The 22204-nt window shown below is 37.4% G+C and overlaps 2 protein-coding genes across 2 annotated transcripts; both read right to left on the reverse strand.

Moving 5' to 3' along the window:
- Positions 1-925: 925 nt before the first annotated feature.
- Positions 926-4721, reverse strand: LOC113038170 (protein TEX261-like). Its single transcript, XM_026195408.1, has 6 exons — positions 4529-4721; positions 3461-3540; positions 3195-3348; positions 3041-3108; positions 2813-2915; positions 926-1750 (listed from the first exon to the last, which is right to left on the reverse strand). Exons 1-6 carry the CDS (start codon positions 4596-4598, stop codon positions 1635-1637), a joined length of 591 nt encoding a protein of 196 aa, XP_026051193.1. The 5' UTR covers positions 4599-4721; the 3' UTR covers positions 926-1634.
- Positions 4722-8057: 3336 nt separating this feature from the next.
- Positions 8058-21256, reverse strand: LOC113038174 (shootin-1-like). Its single transcript, XM_026195421.1, has 17 exons — positions 21122-21256; positions 20845-20894; positions 20199-20259; positions 19913-20007; positions 18686-18866; positions 18478-18575; positions 18193-18274; positions 18012-18106; positions 14801-14935; positions 14312-14459; positions 10847-11033; positions 10686-10744; positions 10447-10547; positions 10163-10192; positions 9971-10024; positions 9333-9486; positions 8058-8417 (listed from the first exon to the last, which is right to left on the reverse strand). Exons 1-17 carry the CDS (start codon positions 21153-21155, stop codon positions 8269-8271), a joined length of 1713 nt encoding a protein of 570 aa, XP_026051206.1. The 5' UTR covers positions 21156-21256; the 3' UTR covers positions 8058-8268.
- Positions 21257-22204: the final 948 nt, after the last annotated feature.

The following is a 22204-nucleotide window of genomic DNA, read 5'->3' on the forward strand; positions in this document are numbered from 1 at the left end:
TTCTGTGTAACCTCAGCCATTAAGAAACATGCCACAAAATAGTCTGATAACACCAGCAAAGGGCAACTTCCGCCCTCCTAAGAGATTCGCTCCTGAAGCGAATGTGTGCTGACCTTTCCTCAACCTCGCACTCCAAGTGTTAGATCCCATCTGCCAAATACAGAGCAGTGCAAATGTGTCAGTACAGACCGTGTTTGAGTCATTCAGACCTTTCATTAGAAACTCTTCACATACACCACTTAAGAAAATGAACAAAATCTGTATTTTGGTCAAAGAGCTATACTACACAACTCAGATTTAAATCAAAAATTAAAATGAAACACATCATAGTTCTGCTTTGGGGGGATCCTGCAAAATGTATTCATGAGGTCTGAACATGTCCAAAAAAAAAAAAAAATTTTTAAAAGCTTCTTTTATAAACAATTATCTACTTATTTTAATCCAGCTGGCAAAAATAGGCTTTTTAATTGATAAGCTCAATTGTTAAGAATGTTTGCAAAAAGATTTCCTGATAATTAAGCACATTAATTTGCTTTAATTGCGAACACTTTTAACATGAATATTTTCTGATAGTTAAACACGTCTAGTAATATCATAAATCAACACATTTTTAGACCTTAGAATTCAAATGTCATCCTAAATGACAATTTTTTAAAAATGAAAAATGTTTTGAAGGCAAATATTTAATTACAAAAGGAAATTTATTAAAAAAAAAAAATACATTACACTAAAAAAAAAAAAAAAAAAAAAAAAACACAATGCTCTAATTGTTAAATCCAAATAATTCTTAAAAAGCTTTCATTCTCTTAAAGCAAGATTTTCTTTAACGTGATTTTGGGCTGAAATGTGACCTGATATGTTTCTGAGATTTACCCACGATGCATCAGATCCTTATTTGTGCATGACAATATTTACCTTTCAAAAACTCATACAACTGAATTTTATTACACTTCTGTACAGCACACAAATTAAGCATGGCCAACACTATGGCTCTCATGACTGCAGTATTTAAAGCAACATTTTACCCTAAAACAAGCTTTTCTTTGCTCGTCACACCACAAGCAGATATAAAATGGATTTATAAATCAACACAAACAATCCTTACTGAAACTGGCTCATCATCAGGTTATTAAAAATGACTTGCTTGAAGTCTAACCTTAAACAAATACTTGTAGTGTAAGATGTGACGAAGAGTGAGTGAACCAAACACTGGATTCAGGGTAAAATATTTCTTTAAAATGTGAACAAAAAAAATCAATTCATTCATGAGCGCACTAGCTTTCGAAGTGATGCGCTTAGAAGAAAATCAGCAGCAGCCTCAAGAGAAGCCGAAGCCCCTTCCACATTCATCCACGTACAGACAAAAGATCAAGCCTTTATGATTGAAAGACTTCTCTTATCCTTTCATGTCTTTAGATGCCTAAGAAAAAATTAGCTGGCAACTCTGGATATGAAACTACAAACAGTTAAGTTCATTTTTTCAGGTTTATGTGCGTTTGTTCTGATCTGGTCCTCTCCCTCGGCTACAGATTCAATCTCATGATCATCGTTTCTCCCACAAAAACAAGCGGTCCACTGAAAGGGGCTGGTGGCCTGAACAAACTCTCCCAAACCCCTCCGTCTGAAGCGCTTTATCAGTACATCTTCTGTCGGCTTGGCAAAACAGCCTCCTTCAGGAAGGAGAAGATGAGCAGGATGCCCGAGCGCTTGCCCCGCTTGCCTTTAGTGAAGTAATTTGACACCACATCATCTGAGAAAAACACAGGTACAGGAAATAATGAACAGGAGTTAAATAGACGGAAGAAGTGGGTGATCAGTAAAGAAAACATTCTGATGATGAGAATATAATATGCACATTGTAATGAAATCCCATTTAGTTTTGATGGCATGTAAATTACAACAGAATGTATTTATTTGTAATATTTTTTATTAATTATACAAAAAAAATCCTTTATTTAAAAACATATTTTAATACAATACATTACAATATATATATATATATATATATATATATATATATATATATATATATATATATATATATATATATATATATATATATATATATATATATATGTGTGTATATATGTGTGTATGTATTAAAAAAATGATAATTTTTATTTTGGATTATTTAAATTTAAGTCTACTGTAAAATTAAATTAATATTTGAGTATTTTTGGAGGTACATGTATTAAAAAAATATTTTTAATAAATAATTTTTATTTTATTTGATATTTTATGTAATAAGACTTAATTAATTGATACTTAATGTTCCAAGTAAAATGCATATCTACATATTTTCTGATGGTATGAATTACAAAAAAAAAATCTAAATTTATTTTTAATAAAATATATAAAAAAATGTATTCTTTTATTTATCATCATTCAATTAGACTGAACATTTTATAAATAAAAATGCACATTTTTGGACACTTCTAGCCAGTGTTTTTTTTTTTCATTTTTTATTTAAAATATACTTAAAATTATACTATAAGGCATAAGATAATGCTATTAAATGTGTTATATTATGCATTATATATTAAACTATGTCATCTACGCTTTTTAAAACCAAACTAAATTTTAACTGAAAGGTTTTTCTCCTAAGCAAACTTTGCCCACTTTTTAACATTTTGGACAGATCCAAATATAATTTATTCAATACTTTTCACACAGATTTCTACCATTTTAATGTATGCACTGGTATATCATCAGCCCTGGAAGCATAGTATATCAGGACAGTTCAAGAATAGGGATATAGTTAAAGTTATAGTTTAAAACAGACTGTATGAAAACACAGTTTGCTGTCACTCACCTCCCTGCTGCATAGTGGATGGAAGAACATTTTCTCCAGCAGAGAGGGAAACGAAGAAAGAGAATGGAGTCACCCACAGACATACAGTGAAGTACGCTAGAACCTGAAAACACACACACACACACACACACACACACACATTAGTCTGAACTCCATCCTACAGTAAGCTCTGACATCACTTAAGGAGAGTTTTTGTGGTTTAAGTCTTTAAAATGAAAACGAGCCAACCTCAGAGAAAGGATAGTACTCCTCCGCGAAATACTGGAAGGCCATATAGTGGTTCAACACAACCAGTACTGCACAAGAGAGCAAAGACACAGATGAGAAGAGAACACACAAACACACATAAAACATGTCTCCTAAGAGGCTCTTCATCACACACCACACGACAGAATGAAGTTTGGCGAGGTCAGCATGATATATGGAAACGTCTGCAGTAGACCGAAGTAAACCAGGTTGGTGAAGAGACCCACTCCGATCATGAGCGTGGGGAAACCCTCGAACAGGTAGAGTCCCACCAGCACCGCTGTGGAGAACTGAGAGATGAGAGAACAAGTTAAGATGAAACATATGTAACCTGACATCACAAAGAGCATGCAATACTGTCTAAAGTGTACCGTTGGAGAAGCGTCGTGCTGGTTTACTCACCATAATCATATATTTAATAATGCGGCTGGTGGCGACGGTGTACTCCTCGATTAACTCTGCCAGATAATACAGGCCTGCAGCTGAGAAGACAAAACTACACACTTACACACACAGACTGTACAAGACAACACTTTACTTAAAGCCTTGATGTATGATGCATCATAAAAAAAATTCATAATAAACATTTCAACTTTTCATAACTGTAACTGAAATTCAAATGCATTATTATATTTGCAGATCCCTTGTTACATCTGAAATCGGTTTTCTATTTGCATTATACCTGCTAAAGTGTATCAATGTATAGACGGGTATTATAATGTGATATAAATGTGCTTACAAGTATTCATGGGATCCTAGAGTGCATTATAAGGTGCATTACAAAGCATAATTAATACATTAAAAAACTTTTGCAATGCATTCTATCTATCTATCTATCTATCTATCTATCTATCTATCTATCTATCATCCACAGAGTACAGTTGTAAACATACAGGTACACACAACTTCTGGTTTGTCAGGTTGCCATATTCTCAGTCACCATTTTAATTACATCTGCATATGAGGACAGTGACATTTGTAATGTTTCTTTTTACGACAATGACAACATTCAGCATGTGTCAACCACACTTTGCCGCAAAAATAGTTAAATTAGCCATCAAACATTTGCAATAGACAACTGAGAGATGTGACTTGTCTCTAAAGATTGTGATTAAAACGGTCAGAGCGATTAGTAATCAATGCAGTCCTGTATTCTGGAACACTACCATGTGAAACAGAAAAACAAGTGAAAGCCTGAAACACAATTAGCTTATTGATTATTATGATGATGACGATGAGGATTTTAGGCAAAGATATGGGACTTATGTTTTGTTCTAGCTCAGCAAACTGTCAAAATGTTCTACAACGGTATTTTATTTATTTTATTTTTTTACCATAAGCTACAATTAATTGATGAATTAATTAATAATAAACCGATATGTTATAGATAATAAGCACAGGAGCTGTGGGGTTTCTTTGGTCGCGTCAGCAAAAGGGAGTTAGCGGCTAACACTGTGACAGAAAACTCACCGATACCGAGAGTAACGAAACATATCTGCACCACCAGAGACAACCAGCTGAGTAAATAAATAAACCACATCTTTTTAAAAGAGCTAGACGAATAAATACGGGACCGGTAAACAATAAAGGAAATGTGTGTCTCTGCTGCTAGGCTAACTTCTTCTTCTTCTCGGCTTTAGCCGGCGGCTAGCAACCAGCGTGATTAGAGCATTACCGCCACCTTCTGTTCCGGAGTCTGGAACAGAGCGTACTTATTAACCCTTTGAGCGGTACGGTACCACATACGGGATTTAGCACGTTTGGTGACGTCCACGACTGCCAAATTCAAACTGTTTTCACTCAATGACCAGTGCTGAGCCAGAGAGAGACATGCACTGCTCTTGTCATATAAGCACAACTATGCAGTGTTCTTAACCACATAATGCATATTTAGGTTTCAAACATTTAAATACACATAAGTACTAGTAAAACAACACATTTAGAGTCTGACAAATACAAGCATATGTCTATGGAAGCAACAATAAAAATCCTTTCAAATTATTTTTTTTTAGATGGGTTTTATTCATATAAGATACACATGGTGTAAGTAACTATAAAGTTCACTCTGTTCTTCACCCAGTTCACCTGCCACTTATTATTATTATATCAGGAGAAACTGATTAATTCACATGCTGTAAATCCGACTGACAGGACTCTCTGCACTGCAGCACGAACAAACATGGCGGCACCCATCTCACATTGCAGATCACAATCAAGATTATTTAGAAAGGTGTTTAAATGACCAAATATACTTATTTACACATATTTGTGAATCTGAATATATATCAGATTGTTCATCACCTGGTATGCAAATTTGTGAATAAAAAAAAGGAAAAACAAAATAAAAGTGATCCATCTGTCATACAGTGTTTTCGTGGCTGCGGTTTGTCATGTGATAAAGCCTGTCGCGTCGCCATGGAAAACAGTAAGGGGAAATGTTCTAAAATAATGGTTGAATTAAAACTCACTTCGGGGGGATCGCTAGAATATTTTTTAACTCACCCCTGAAAAGGTTAATAAGGTCCTTTTAACAAATTTAAAGAAAGCTTTACTATTTATTTTACTTGCTCATTGTAGCGCAGCTGAAAGGGGAGTTTGATGACAAACAGCGCCACTCAGGCTGGAGGCAGTATTACTCCTTAAACAACAAAAAAACAAAACAAAAAACTGTCTTAATTACAGCTACTCACACTGTGGACATTTTCTCAACTAATTTCATTTATAAATGAAATAAAATGAAATTAAATAAAAGTATGAGAATTATGTAGTTATTATAAAAATATTTATTAATAATAATAATAATAATAAAATATGTCTACACAGATTTCAGCTCTGCTCACTCACATATTTATTCACTAAATAAATATATGTCTAGGTTCCAGGTCTGCTAATGTACCAATTAGGTGCATTTATAAATCAAATAAAAACAAATCAAATATGTCTAAATAGATTTCAGCTCTGCTAATGCACCAGTTAGGTATATTTATTAAGATAAATAAAAAATAAGCAAATAAAATTAAATTAAATCAACTTTTTTTCATTAGAAACAAATTCAGTCAAGTGTAGTATAGACAGGCAGGAAGACAGACGTTCAGAAATAAATGGGCTTTCCAAGGGCCTCACACATGTGGATTTTTTCTTCGCTGGCACTTTGTTTTGGTCACATACAGTATTACATCCACATCTACATATCTCTTCACCTTCTACGTCACACACTCACACAGATGTACACAGACATAAATGAGACACCTTTCAGTTACTGGGGAAAAACATGAATTCCTAATAGTGTTTGTTAGATGAAAAGCTCTCTTGGGTGAGAGGGATCCTTACAGAATGAAATGCGTTTTAAAAGGAGAAAGGCAAAAGTGAGTGAGAGTGGAAAATAATTGTACTCTATTTAAAAAGCTTCTATCAAAGAATAGGAGTGTGGAGGTGTTAGGAGAAAAGGCTGCCCTTTTCATTCCAGGATTTTTTAGATGGAGGGATAAACTCACCTAAAGGTTTTGACACTTGACAGCTTATACAGCGACTTATATATATTCTGATACTTACCTAATACTTACCGTTTTTTTGTAAATTAGCAGTATTTGCAAGAGATGTCCAGTTTTTACTTTGTGGGTTAGAACTCCTCAGTTATTATTGTGAGTAGTATTATTATTACGCTGGAAAGCATGTCTGGAGAATGGCAAAAAAATGATTTTTTGACAGTCTCCACATCAGTAATCGCAAACACAGTCTAAATTACAAGGCTGTAGGTAAAAATAAATGATAAGATGGACTTGCTAACATTGAGGCGAAGCCTTGATTTCAATCCCAATGAGATTCTGATCAGACATTATTCTATGCTAAAAATAAATAAATGGTATGGTATCTTTAAGTCTTTTAGGTTAAGATCAGCTTTACACAATTTTGCATAAGTGTTGCAAGAGATGGCCAATTTCTATTTTTTGGATTATAACTCCTAATTTATGATCGCAGGTGCCAACATGTGAAAGCATGTTCCAAATCAAAATTTCAAAACTGAGTCAAATTAAAAAGGTCAAAATGACAAGATGGACTTGACCATTGCGCCAAACCCTTATTCTCAATTCAAATCAGATTCTTTGGTATTATTTTAACATTGCTGTACAAACCTGAACAAAAGATTTTTCAAGAATAATGCATAATCACATCTGATATTTTCTAATGTTGTGTTTTTTGTTTACATTTTCATTAACAAAAATGTTAATGTTCAAAAATGTTAATGTTCTCTAATCTCTTTACACAGACATTACATTCTCAGAAAAAAGGTACAAAAGTTGTCACTGGGGTTTCAAAAGGCACAATTTTGTACCAAAAGTACACATATTAGTGTCTAAAAGGTACAAACGCGGACCTTTTGGAAAGTTAGCACCCCAGTGACAGCTTTTGAAACTTTTTTTCTGATGCACTTTATGTGAAAAAAAAAAGATTTTTTTTTTTTTTTTTACTGAAGTATTTAACCAAGTATGTATTGATAGAAGGCCAAAGTTTTGATTAAAACTCCTCAGTAGTTATTGCAGGAAATTGACACAAGACAAGTGAAAATGTGAGAGCATGTCTGGAGAATGGAACTTATTTTGCCAAATCAATAATCCCAAAAACAAGGTCGAAGCCTTGATCTCAGTCCAAATGGGAATGTCATTGCATTAGCATTGCAATACAAATCTGAAAAACAAATTTACCAAGAATGACACATAATAAAATCCGAGCAGGGTGAAATGCTGGTTTTATGAATATAGAACAATGTCACATTAAAATAATTTGAGTTTCAATGCTTTTAAAATGTCAATGTCGAATTTGTAATTCAGCAAAATTAGAGAACTGTTAAAAGGTCCAAATACTTGTGCAAGTCCACTATTCAAGAAAGTCAAGTCTTTTAATGAAGAATTCACATCTCAAAAGCACAAATATCCAACACAACAGCAAACGCAGACTGAGTGCGAAGAAAAGACTGAGTATGTGCAGAAAAAATGTCTTTTATTTCTTTCATAATTCAGATTTGAATGCATGGGTCCTTGGTTTTTTCATCGCACAGTTAACAGGGTTAATGCTTTATTCAGCTTTGTGACATTTACTTTTAACAGTTTCCGAGAGGCATCTGGCAGAAGGAAATAGGCGTTGAAGTCATACTTAGTTCAACATTGTGTTTCTTACAAGTGCAGAAGGTCAGACTAAAAGACCCTCAAAACTCACTTTTCTTCCCATATAATGGACTCGGAAGCCTTTATGCGAGAGATTCTCTTCTCACGGTTCTGCTGAAGTCTCCGGAGCACTGGGGCACTTCCACTCTCCCCCGACCAGGGCAAAGAGCTCGAGACGGGCACGGCTGCGGGTGGATCTGTGAGTGGGAGAGGAAACATCAACTTTAAGCTTTAGTTAAGTGGCTGCGTTATAATGCAGCTTGCACAAACATTCATAACCAACCAATAAATGAAGAAGCTACTTTTTAAGCACCAAAGATTTATTTCTTCTTAGTGCAACCAATTTGACCAATAAATCTGATTCTAAAAAAAAATTAAAAATTGATTTCCTTTTCAATAAGCTAATAATGCTATCCCAAAATATATCTTTTTACAATAATAAGACATGTCTACAATTTTAAGGTAGTGTTCACTGAGAAGCAAAATTGCATAAAACATTAAAACTTGTTTTCAGAGAGTGTATTTTCTTAAGCATAAACCGTGCTTCATGTTTGCCAAATATTCTATATCTTATTTACTTAGACAGCTCTGCCTTTTGGAGGTTTAGTCTACTAATGAACAGTTAAAGTAAAAATAGATAAATACACATGTTATGTATCTATAAAAAAAATAGATAAATTAATATGTTTTTATGTTTTGTATACCTGTATGTGAGTTGGTTGATCAGTTTTTTTTTATTAATTCCTAAAAACATTTGTTAAATATTGCAATTTTTTAAAAACATTTATCAGTTCAGTCCCATTTTTTTTATTTATACATTATATAGACACAATATATATACAAGCTAGTATATAATGTTTAAGCTTGTATATATTACAAAACAGGCATAAAAGATGATTATACATGTTAAATCTGGATAACAGAGAATTGGAAATACATGATAAATCTGCAAATAAATTCAGAATTCACTGTTTTAGCTTACGGTATGCTGATGTTTCTAATAATAAACTTTAGGGTTGACCAGTTTCATATAAGATGACGCACATTTAAATGCATCAGCAGTTTAAATGATACTTTTGAGGCCTTTGATAGAGTAAAGGGAAAGATGGTACCTTTAGGTTTGGATGGAGAAGGAGGGCTCCCTTTTTCATCACCCATGGCCCGTCTTCTTCTCTGGAGCACCATCTGAAGCTCCGCCTCCCCAACATTACGGCTGAAGCGTTTTTTAGATTCCACCCTTCGAGGGCCAGGCCTCCTCATGCAATCCTGATGTGAACCAGCCAATAAAGTTACATTAATACAATGAGCAATGAGAGATCATATATGATATTGATTTAACAGTGGTTAAGGGGTGTTTTCCCTAAAACTACCTTAACTGTGGTAAAAGTACTAGCACACGACCCTATTATAAAATGGATGCAAACAGTAATATAATAAAACATTACCAGTGTTTAATAAATACAATTAACAGTAACAGCTATCACTAAATACTGGAGTAATGATGCTGAAAATTCAGATTCGCTTTTAAAGATTACATCTTAAAATACATTTAAATAGAAAACAGTTATTTTATATTGAAATAATATATCGTCTGTATTTCCAGCCTTGACGAGACTCCAGAATTTTGAACTGATGTGTGTTAAAATATTTGCACCCAGATTTTATATTTCCTTATCTGTCGACCTTGCAAACAGCTTGTCTGAGTATTAAAATTAATCAGTAGTCCACATTTTAAGAGATCTTCTTTTACCAGCATCCCCTGTAACTCCAGCACAGCTGATTTCCGGTTCTCCGACCTCTGCTCCTGTTAACGTCAATTATTTTGATTAATAATATTTTGTCGTTTCTGAACAGTTACTCTCTTAAAATATAATTCACAAGCAATGTATGAATTTGTTTAGGCATGTCACCACGCACACACAGAACAGTAGTATTGAAATACCTTCCATGCATTTTCATCCTCTGACACAGCCTGAAAAGTAAAAATATTTTTTTTTAATTCTGTTTAAACAGGCCAATATTTAAGGAATGTCTAAAACATAGATTATCTTAAAAAGGTGTGTTTTATTAACTGAAATCATTGTCCTACTGTGAGAACTGTATGTGATGCACACAAGCTCATGGGAATTTTTTCCATCACTCATTTGATTATTGTCATACAGACAGTGTTGGCGAATCAATGTAAAATTTATGTTCAGCAAAACATGTAATAAGTAGAAGACACACCTGTGGCGTTCTGAGAATAGGTTTGAGGACAATGCCTTTCTTGATTCTTTCCATCATTTCATCCACAGCTCTGGACTTCACATCCTCCGTAATTGCGGGATCTGTGAGAAAATGAGCACAGTATTCATAGAGGATGGAAGAGCAGCGCTTGTTGTCTTTTAAATTATTGTATTGTTTCTTTCTGTGAGCTGTTGATTTATCCTTTCACATAATACGGATGTAAGGTATGACTGTCTTACTTGCAGTTTGAGTGGTGTTGTTTCCTCCCTTCTTTCTGTTCCTCAAAGCCGTTAATGGGCTAAAAATACAATGGATCTGCTTTTGATAAAGTTTTGAAGATGCTTCCAGTAATGTATTTTATGGTTGAAATTAACATAAACATAAGGTGTTGAAGACTCACTCAGTGACAGTTGAAGATGAAGGAGGAGGTGGTGGAGGTGGTGGAGGAGGAGGAGGAGGTGGTGGTGGCGGTAACAATGACGGAGGATCGGCTGAATTTTCGTTTGTCTCATTCAACTGGTTAGATTGGTTAGATTCGATGGAAGAAAGTTGCTCCATCTCTCTCTGTTTATTCTTGAGCAGCTTGACTGATTGCAAAATAAACAATTTAAATTTAAACATTGCAATTAAAATATTGATTATTTTATAACAAAATAATAATATTTAAGAGTAAAATTGTCCAATTATAGTACTATTACTGTCATGATTCTGCCCTCGTGTCCTTGATTTTTCCTAGTCTTGAGGCAGGATCATGACAGACCCGTGTTTTGTGTACAAGCACATGGCCTTGCCTTTGGGCCATGTGCTTGTGTTGTCTCGTTCCCTTGCCCCGCCCCCCTTGTTAACCTAGTCGTGTCTTGATTGTCCCATCTGTGCCACCTGTCGTGTCTTGATTGTTCCCCCTATTTAGCTTTCCTAGTGTGCTCTGTCTTGCGTCGGTTCATTGAGATTTGTTCATCATTTGTGATTGTACCTGTTCCTGAAGAAGTGTTTTGTATTTCTGTAAGTGTTTGTTTATAGTTAGTGTTCCCGTGCTTTGAGTCTTTGTTTATCCCGTTAACTCAGGCCTGTTCAGTTATTTTGTATTTCCCTAGTCAGTGTTTTCCCCCTCGTGGGTTTTTGTTTTCCCTTTTTGTAAATAAACCTGTTTGTGTTGTAAATCCCGTCTGCACCTGAGTTCCCCCTTACCAAAACCCTGACAGAATGAACCGACCACGAAGGAACTCAGCAGGCAGGAGGTCCTCCGAGCTCCAACACCTGTTGGAGTTCCGGAGGCAGTGCTGGACGTCATCCCCCACCGACAGGAAGGGGGTCACCCTCCCATACTCGCCCGAGGGGGAGTGGATCCTCCGTAATTATGCCCGGCTGTGGGAAAGCATCTCCCAGGAGGAGCCACAGAGGTCCCCTCCACCTACCCAGCTGCCAACGATCCCTGAGGGTCGTGTCCTGGCCGTGGCAACCCTGGGGGGTCAGGCAAGCCCCTCCCAGAGTCCTGAGGTGCCCTCCCCAGCCAGCAGTCTCCCCATGAAACGAGGGAGACGGTTTTCATGGGAGTCAACTTCTGAGTCTTCGGCGTCCGAGACTGCCCTGCCCGAGACCAAACTCCCCCAACCCGCCTCTGACCCAGCTGTGGCCTCTGCACCGTGCCCAAGGAGGAAGAGGAGGAAGAGGGGGCCTGCCGGTCCTGTGACCCTGTCTCCTCCCGTGCCAGCAGCGGAGAGCGCTGGCGTGCCCGTGCCAGCAGCGGAGAGCGCTGGCGTGCCCGTGCCAGCAGCGGTGGGCGTTCCCGTGCCAGCAGCGGAGAGCGCTGGCGTGCCCGACCCAGCAGCGGTGAGCGTGCCCGTGCCAGCAGCGGTGAGAGCTGGCGTGCCCGTGCCAGCAGCGGTGAGCGCTGGCGTGCCCGAGCCAGCAGCGGTGAGCGTGTCCGAGCCAGCAGCGGTGAGCGCTGGCGTGCCCGAGCCGGCAAAGAAGAGGGCAGTATGCAAGTCGGCAGTCGTGAGAGCGCAGGAGAGTGCCGCGGCCGACTCTGCAGCAAAGACTTTAGTTCAGTGTATCTCATCTCGTAAGGAGATGCCAATTGTCTTAGCGGCTAAAGCCTTTTCTGATTATTTGTCTAGTCTTGTCCGTATCCTAGAAGTCCCCGTCAGTCCTGTCTTGTCCTCAGACCCTGTCCCCAGAAATCCCGAGTGTCCTGATGTCGTCTCCCCGTGTCCCGTGAGTGTTGCCCCGTGTCCTGCTGATGAAGTCATGTGTCCTGTTGATGTGGCCCCGTGTCCCGTAGATGTCCCGTGTCCTGTTGTCCCCCCGTGTCCAGTAGATGTTGCCCCGTGTCCCGTAGATGTCCCGTGTCCAGTAGATGTTGTCGTCCCGTGTCCAGTAGATGTTGTCGTCCCGTGTCCAGTAGATGTTGTCGTCCCGTGTCCAGTAGATGTTGTCGTCCCGTGTCCAGTAGATGTTGTCGTCCCGTGTCCAGTAGATGTTGTCGTCCCGTGTCCAGTTGTCGTCCCGTGTCCAGTAGATGTTGTCGTCCCGTGTCCAGTTGTCGTCCCGTGTCCAGTAGATGTTGTCCCCCCGTGTCCAGCTGTCGTCTCCCCGCGTCCCGTAAGTCTTGCCCCGCGTCCCGTAAGCGTTGCCCCGCGTCCCTTGTCTGCTCCTATCATGTCCCCTGTCAGTTGTCCCGAGACCCCTCCCCGCCCCTCACCACCCAGACCTGCCCGTACCCCCCATCGTCAGCCTTCGTCCTGTCCTCCTAAAACTCCTGCCCCACCCACTCACCCTGGTCTGTCCCCCATGAACTTTGTGGTCCCGCCTCCTCCCCTTCCCTGTTTGTTTTTTTTGATTTGTCACCCTAACCCTGCCGTCGTGTATTCATGTCTGCCTTTGTTATTATTTGTCATGTCTTGTTGGTTTGTGTCGGTGTCCCAGTCCGTCATGTCAGTCATGTCTCGTGTTTGATGTTCCCTTGAGGAGCGTCTGGAAGCCGCTCCTTAAGGGAGGGGTTCTGTCATGATTCTGCCCTCGTGTCCTTGATTTTTCCTAGTCTTGAGGCAGGATCATGACAGACCCGTGTTTTGTGTACAAGCACATGGCCTTGCCTTTGGGCCATGTGCTTGTGTTGTCTCGTTCCCTTGCCCCGCCCCCCTTGTTAACCTAGTCGTGTCTTGATTGTCCCATCTGTGCCACCTGTCGTGTCTTGATTGTTCCCCCTATTTAGCTTTCCTAGTGTGCTCTGTCTTGCGTCGGTTCATTGAGATTTGTTCATCATTTGTGATTTTACCTGTTCCTGAAGAAGTGTTTTGTATTTCTGTAAGTGTTTGTTTATAGTTAGTGTTCCCGTGCTTTGAGTCTTTGTTTATCCCGTTAACTCAGGCCTGTTCAGTTATTTTGTATTTCCCTAGTCAGTGTTTTCCCCCTCGTGGGTTTTTGTTTTCCCTTTTTGTAAATAAACCTGTTTGTGTTGTAAATCCCGTCTGCACCTGAGTTCCCCCTTACCAAAACCCTGACAATTACTCCCCGGTGGGAACATTCAATTGCTTTTCAATGGCTCTTTCAAAGCTCTGAAGACATAACGGAGGTCTCAAGCATGTCTAATCTAGGCATCAACTTTTACTCAAACTGTCTTTGGTTTCTCCTAAAACTTGGTGAGAACTGAATACGAGTCCATATTGAGATTTTGATTGCAGACTTTATTATTAAGGCCAATCTGAGTTTGAGACATTGTTGAAATCTCTTTTGAAGAGGGACATATGTGAGATCTTTTTTCTCTGGAGAAAAATCTGAGAATTCGGTCTCCACCTGCCCTACATTTCAACTCCTTTCACTTTTTCAGCATCATAATATAGATAACTTTTCAGATAAGACTTACTTTCCTCCTGAAGTGCATTAACAGATTGTTGCGAGTCTTTCAGCTGAATCTCAAACTCGCTCCTCTCTTTCTCGCTGATCTCCAGCTTTGTTCTTACTGCGGCCAGATCGGACAGAGAGTTGAGATCCTGAGCCGCTGTCTGAGAAATCTGTATCGACGGATACAATTAAAGCTAATTCAAATATCACATGACACTGTTCCATGTTTTAGGATCGTTTCAATTGAAAATCCACAAGCTACCTCCACAAAAAAAAGAAATAATTCAAATATTATAATTATTTAAGCTTAAGTATAGTGTAAATAAAATAAAAAAATCAATTATTTACAGTGGTTTTTCACGGCTTTTATTTATACGTACAAGAAATGAAGTAAATATCTGGGGGAAACTGGATTGGGAATCGATGCAATGGATTCAAATGTTTCCCAACCACATCAGCATCACAACTCCACATCTCGGATATGAACACCTGAATACATTGACACACTCACCTGGTTTTGGTAACAGAGTCGTATCTCTTCCAGAGCTTTGCTGATTTCAGTCACTTGACTCAGAGCTTGTTTTAGTTGTTTCTCAGTCTCTGCGTTCTGAATCTGTCTCTGGGTTTCCTGCTGTTTCACCAGCATCTGTAAGGAAAAAACAATCTTGATCAATCAGTCCGTCCATCCATCCATCCATCCATCCATATGCCAAACCTCAAAAACCTCTCTTCAAATTTTCACACTTACACCACAGAAGGTCTAAACATCCTTCAGACTCATTTTTATACGTCAACATCCAAATTTCATTTCAAAGACCTTTCCAGCATTATATTTTATTTGTTGAGCTCAGTGAGCATGTTAATTATTTATGTGAATTATCAGAAAGTTTTCATTCAGCACAAAACCTCAACAGAATCAGTTCAGTTTGGGAAGCCAAAAATCATCCATTATCTCCCCGAAATTGCAGATTACAAGAAGCGTACTTGTTGAAAAGCAGAAATGGCGATCAGGAAAGGGAAGTGGAAGTTCGTCATGTGTTGGACTGTTTGGACTCTCACTTCTCACCTCCATTCACTGCCCTTTCGTTCAGCTCGCAAGAAGAGCAGACCTAAATCACCAAGTGTGACCCCTGTGGAGGTGCAATTACAAGGAAAAGTGCATGTGCTTGGCGAGTAAACGAACGCATCTCTTTGTGCGATGACGCCCTGTATTTTCTCCCTTTCGAATTAGTCCGTCATTAGGCTCTCTATGATGGGAAAAAAACCACTGAACGTGAAAAAGATGAATGTGTTTTCAAAACACAAATGGAGGGGGTGGCGATAAAGAATGTCATTCAAGCTGTGTGGTGTGTGGCTGCACATTCAGAATGAGTTTGAGTGGTGCGCAAACCGTCGGGGTCCCTTTCACAGGTGAAGGCCCCCTGTTGGGACCCCATTATGTCTGTGTCTGCAAATGGGGAACAATATACACAAAGCTGACAAAAGAGATGTCGGATAGGAAGTGTCAAACAAGGACAGGGGTTTAAAGAGCTGCCGAATTTCAAACTGCTATCTTGATGGGTGCTAATTAACGCAGGAAGAGACGAGGGATGCAAAGACAGATGCCACCTTTATGTGGAGATGCTCATTTAGACTGAATGAACACAACATGGACTAGTATTAACAGAGCCAGCTGGACTGCAGTGGTCAAAGAGTGTGTGCTATCCCAACCCAGTGTTTTCTCTTCTTTGTTTCGTGTTTGTTTCATTAATGAAGGTTCACAGTCATGAGTGTGAATTGACCGGATCCAGCCCAGATCTCTCATGGCCCTTGTATACACTTGACCAAATCGGAAGACAGCCCACTACATCCATTCTACTCTCTATTGATTCAGATATTGTCATGTTGTCTTCCAGGGCATGTAGGCCTTTGAGCGAGAAGTGTGTTTTAATGTCCAGATTAACTAAACTGTTAGGTAGGCTAGCTATCATATGATAATGTATCAGTATAAATATGTTTCTTGAATTTTTAACAATTTATTTAATTATGAGTTTATTTCTTATGCTTCTGTTATGATTATTTTTATTTTTTTAATATGTGGGCTATATATAAAGCACACTTTGAATTCCAATTTGAAATGTTCTATACAAATAAAGTTGTTCTGACTCAAAAAAAGTCAACAAAAAAGGTGTGTTTGCCCCTTTAAATTGTTATCTTTTAATACTGGTAACCAGAAGTATGTCGAGCCTTTATTGATAGATTTTTTTTTTTTTTTTTTTTACAAATAATATCTAATAATTTGATATAATAATTTATTACAATTTATATATATATATATATATATATATGTTGAGGTTAAATAAGAGTCCAACGTTTTTCCGGAGAGTGATTTCAAATAAATCACAAATAAAGCGGTTATCACTGAGAATTCGTTACAAACTTTATCATCAAGAAACTTAATGTAGCCTACATGAGGAAAAGGGTTCGTATTTACATCTAGATGGAAATGAACCTACACGGAACTGAACCCAAAGACCAAAGTATATAACTTACTAAATTTAAATTTAGTAAGATTTGCCGAATAGACAGTTTTCATTTGTCTGTCTTCTGGATTGTGGAATTGACAGACGTCCGTCAGTGGGTGAGTAACATTATTTGCGTCATTGTTCGCTACTTTATGAAAGCCAAATTGGTAAAATAATGTTTTTATAAAGTATTTTCAGTCAACGCGGTGAACATAGTCTCTGCGTGATGAATGAATATGCTACAGACCACGTCTAAACGGTAAAGGAAAGGATTCTAGTCAAGACGTGACACAGACCAACGTTTGCGTAATATCTTGTCTGTTAAACATGCAGATGCTTCCTTCTCCACTTTTAATATCCCATGAGCCTCTGTGAAGTTTGCCGTTGCTTGAAAGAATCAAATGGCTTCTCAAAGGGCATTTGAAAAGGAGTAAATTCATTCATAAGCGTTGTTAAACCTTGTTATTAGTTTTTACTGTCCGTTTTGTTTATGATAAAGAATCAACAGTTTAAATGGCAGATCTGCAAATATAGTTTTTTTTTTACATTTTAGTTTCATGCTCAAATGAGTTGTTGACCACTGTCTTCATAATATATAACTGAACTGCATGAAAAATTGCACTGGCTACTTCTGACAATTGTGATGGTTTGATGTTTAATATATATATATATATATATATATATATATATATATATATATATATATATATATATATATATATATATATATATATATGGAGGTGTTCATCGAGTTTGTACAGTGTGATCATGATAGATTTGTATCGAAACGCATGATTATTGAGGAAAAAGCAAGCACAAAGGTCCACCCCATCAGTAGGGATGTAAGCAGATTGTAAGAAAATGTAAGAATAAGATCCTTGCCATGAGATTGTGTTGGACCTCGTATATCAGAGCGTCCAAAACTTGTACATGCTCAAACCATTAACTTTTATGGCTGTGTTCATACATAACACAGAACTTTTCGCAAGTAAGAAAACTTGAGCTGCAGCCGATTTGCTGCCATTTTGGCAACTGAACAAAAACAAATGTGTCATTTATAGATGAGGGGTATACTGTATGTGACAAAGCACCCATTCAATGACTGAAGTAAGAAGTCTTTGCAGCTTTATTTATCTAAAATCTGTTGTCCTTTTTTGCAGTTTTGCCAAATTACATATTCATTATTTGAGATTTTTACATCTGTAATTCAAAGAGTACCTGGTGTGCAAAAACTTCAGCATGCTGCCTGAGTCCTTGCTCTATTTCGAGCTTCTGAGACATCTCTGTAAACTCTTCTGTAACCAGCTGGGACACTGGGGCATGAACACACAGAGAAACTACCATCAACCTGTTGTTCTGTAGGTGCTCATTAATGGTGAAATATATTTGGCTCACTCACCTCTCTTCATTTTATTCACAGTCCTGCTCTGCTTACTGAACTTCCTCAGAAGGGCCTCTTTCTCTCCGACCTCCAACACCAACTTAAGAATAGAATAAGAATTTGAAGTTTCTTGAATTCAGTGTCTTAGAATTCAACCCACATATAAATGAAAGTAGGGCATTGATGAGACCCATAAAGATCCCTAAATTGAAGTAACATTGGTAACATAGTTTCCATTGCAATTTTGGGGTTAATTGTTTTCTCTGACATTTCTGACCATTTGCAGGCACCTGGCCATTATACCTTGTCCTTCAAATCTTCCTTCTCTTTCTTAAGAAGCTCCACCTGTGCAGTGAGTTGAATTTTTTCCCCGAGTAACCGGTCTACAGATGACTGAAGTTCTGTACAAACACATTGGAGATTTTGAACTGTTTAACTGTGTCTATTCTTAGACAAGATTATGCATATTTCAACTGCTTTCGAGGCTTGTAGAATATAGAAATTAAACTACCTCTAATTTGATTCTGACTCATGAGAAGTGGATCTTCACTGCTCTCTTCCTCAGAGACCAGCTCAGAGCTGGGATCAGCCTCGGGGTCCAGGTTCAGGATGGAGAAGTTTTCTGGCATTTCTGAAATCAGGGGAAGTATAGCCTGGCTTTGCCTCTTTAATACCTTGAAATCTTTATTCACCTGTGGGTTCAAAAGTTTTACCATTTTAAGCATCAATATCCCTTGCCCCTTTATTTATTAATCCAATAAGAACAATATACTATATCATTTATAACGGTGAATGGAGTATGGCACCATTACCCAGGTCCATAATTTGCTTTGAGTTTCATTCTTACATCATCATTAAAATATATTTTTGTCTTTACTGCGAAAACATTTTTAAAAATCGAAAGAAACCTTTTAAGCTAAAAAGAACATTTTGTATATTGGAAAGTTTCTATGGATGTTAAAGGAATAGTTCACCCAAAACTGACTAGATTTGGGAAAAATGTACACAGCCTCAGGCCATCCAAAATGAGTTTGTTTATTCATAGGAACAGATTTGGAGAAACATAGAATTGCATCACTTGCTCACCAGTGGATCCATTGGAGTGTATGGGTTGCCATCAGAATGAGAGTTTATAAAAGCTGATAAAAACATCACAATAATCCACACAACTCCAGTCCATCATTTAAGGTTTGGTGTAGCCAAAAGATGTGTGTTTGTATTAAACAAATCCATCAAGAAATTGTAAACTTCAAACCACTGCTTCCGGGTAAAATACGAGTCCGATCAATAAAAAAGCCAAAGCAGTTCTAAAACAAATGTGTGTGGATTTAATTATTTAAAATATATATATATTTTTTTTTTTATTTTTTTTTTTTATTATTATTTATTTATTTATTTTTTCAATAGGTTAACTGGACTGGAGTGGTATGGATTTCTTGTTGGTAATTGTGATGTTTTTATCATCTTTTATAAACTCATTCTGATGGCACCCATTCCCTGCAATGGATCCATTGGTGAGCAAGTGATGCAATTCTAAATTTCTTTAAATCTGTTCTGACAAAGAAACAAACTCATGTATATCTTAGATTTCCTAAGGGTGAATATATATTTTTTGTGAATTTTCATTTTTGAGTTGACTAATAACTAGTTTGGAAAACATCATAGGTTGTAATTAATATAGGGGATGTGAAATAATCAGCAAGCCGTTAGATTTGTGAGAAAAGGGAAGTGTGGCTACCTTCAGTGCAAAGGCCTCTGCGGTCTCCCTGCACGATCGCTCAATCTGAAACTGCATCTCTAACACATCCAGCTCCTTGAGCAGTTGAGCAGAGGCTGAAAGTAGTTATATAAATCAAGTGGACACATTTTCAGTGACACTTCAAGTAGTTCTGGCAAAGTGATAGTTCGTTCAATAACAGTTAAGTTCTCAGAATATTTTTCATTGTGAGACTTCAATTGTTTTTCCTTCTGTAGATGAGCTGAAATATAAGGATATTGCCAAAAGACTCCCACAGATATCTCACCCTCCTCCATCCTTGACAACTTTTCATTCGCCTCATCTCGCTCTTTCTCCAGAATCTCACACTGTATAACAGATTATACAATGACAAATAGTTATTCTAATACTTAAATCCATTACTGAAATATTGAGCAAAACACTTAAGAAAGGATTCTGTTTGTGGAGAATGATTGCATACTAGCATAACAGGACAGAAAATTAACCATTATGTGCAACTTTATATTGTATTTAAGACTCTCACAGTTGAAAATGTATTTCCTGCAATTGTGATATCAGTTAATGTTATTAAGGCATTGCATCTTGTAGCTGTAATAAGAAGGGGCCTCCAAAGAGGCTGGTTTTATTTGCTTCCACGTTGCTTTTGAAACCTCTATAATTTACAGTAAGATTTTTTTACAGCAAATTTTCTGCATTTGCAGATGACCAAAACGTGTGGCATACAGAAGATCACACTGTGTAGAATATCTTATCCCATAATGCATTTTTATCAACATTGACTTAAGCATGCAACAATGTAATTTGAAATTAATGTAGTATACTGCTGTTTAAAACATTTATCATTGCATGTTAAATTTTTTTACATACTTTTTTTAATAGTGTACACTAAAAGTGTGAAGTCACAGCCACTCTCAGGTTTAATCAGAAATTACCTCAATGTCTCGTTCATCTTCTGAAGACAGGATGTTCTCCTCTTCAAAATCTAAGAGGCGACAGATTAAGTTTTCACACTGTTCATCTGTTTCATACACTATATTTACAGTATTAGTAAAAGGCAACCCTTTTGTTCTGTAAGTGAAGTAATTCATTTCCTACATTACTGTGCTAGGATCACTGGACTGACAAACATATTTTATTACCCGACTCATCCAATAGACTAAAAATCTATTTTGAGAGTTTTTAAAGTGAGAAATAGTGAATGTATCCAACCTGAAATTCTTTCGTCTGGTTCAAGATTCCACATGATTTCTCAAGCTTCTTCTTCACGTCTGATCTTCTAGATCCCTCTGTGTTTCTGTGTCTGTCACTCTGCGTTTGACCAGGCAGTCAGGAGGAAGAACTGAAACTAACGTTAGTGTACTCCTCTGCTTTTACTTCTTCCCATTTTGTTACGTAAATTGATACAAAAGTCCATTCTGCTTTGCCCTTTATGGTTAACAGAGTCAACAATGGCTATTTAGAAAGGATATGATGAAGTAACAATCATCATTTGTCTGTAGATGTCATCAACCCTTGGTGAACCTTGGAGCCTTGGTTTAAGGACAATGCAATTTTTTTAAAAACAAAATACATTTATGAATTTAGATGATTATTTGGCTTTTGCACTTGCAATTTCTCGAAATGGGTGCATTTTACAGTGTAGAACTGATTGAATGAATGAAGCTGCAAAACTAGTCCACTGATTAAAGAATTCAGTTACAATGCAAAGAGTGAGTAATTCATGCCATTACCATTGCTTCCGTTACACCTTTAGACCGGAGACTTAGAGAAGATGTGTGAAAAACTTTCCTAACTGCTCCCCGGGTGCCGCAGCAAAAATGGCTGCCCACTGCTCCGGGTGTGTGTTCACTGCTCTGTGTTTGTGCACTTTGGATGGGTTAAATGCAGTGCACGAATTCTGAGTATGGGTCACCATACTTGGCTGAATGTCACGTAACATCACTTTCATTATATTTTATCTCACATATAAAGAACATATTTGTCTGCTATTTTGGAACGTGTTGATATTTTCATGGTGGAGCTGTTTTATATCTGTACAATACCTAAATGGGATTGCATATTGGATCATTTTAAATACAGCAGTTCCTGTGTTCATATACTTTGTTTCGAAGCAAAAGCAATATTTTTTTGATAATCTTTTCCATTAAAAAAAAATAAATAAATAATAATTATAATTATATATATATATATATATGTATGTATGTATATGTGTGTGTGTGTGTGTGTATACGTATATCCAGTCAAGCATTGTGACTTTGAAAGTCCAAGCCAATATGAATGCAAAGGGCAGCA

This window comes from Carassius auratus, chromosome 2 (assembly GCF_003368295.1).
Source record: "Carassius auratus strain Wakin chromosome 2, ASM336829v1, whole genome shotgun sequence".
Classification (NCBI taxonomy): domain Eukaryota; kingdom Metazoa; phylum Chordata; class Actinopteri; order Cypriniformes; family Cyprinidae; genus Carassius; species Carassius auratus.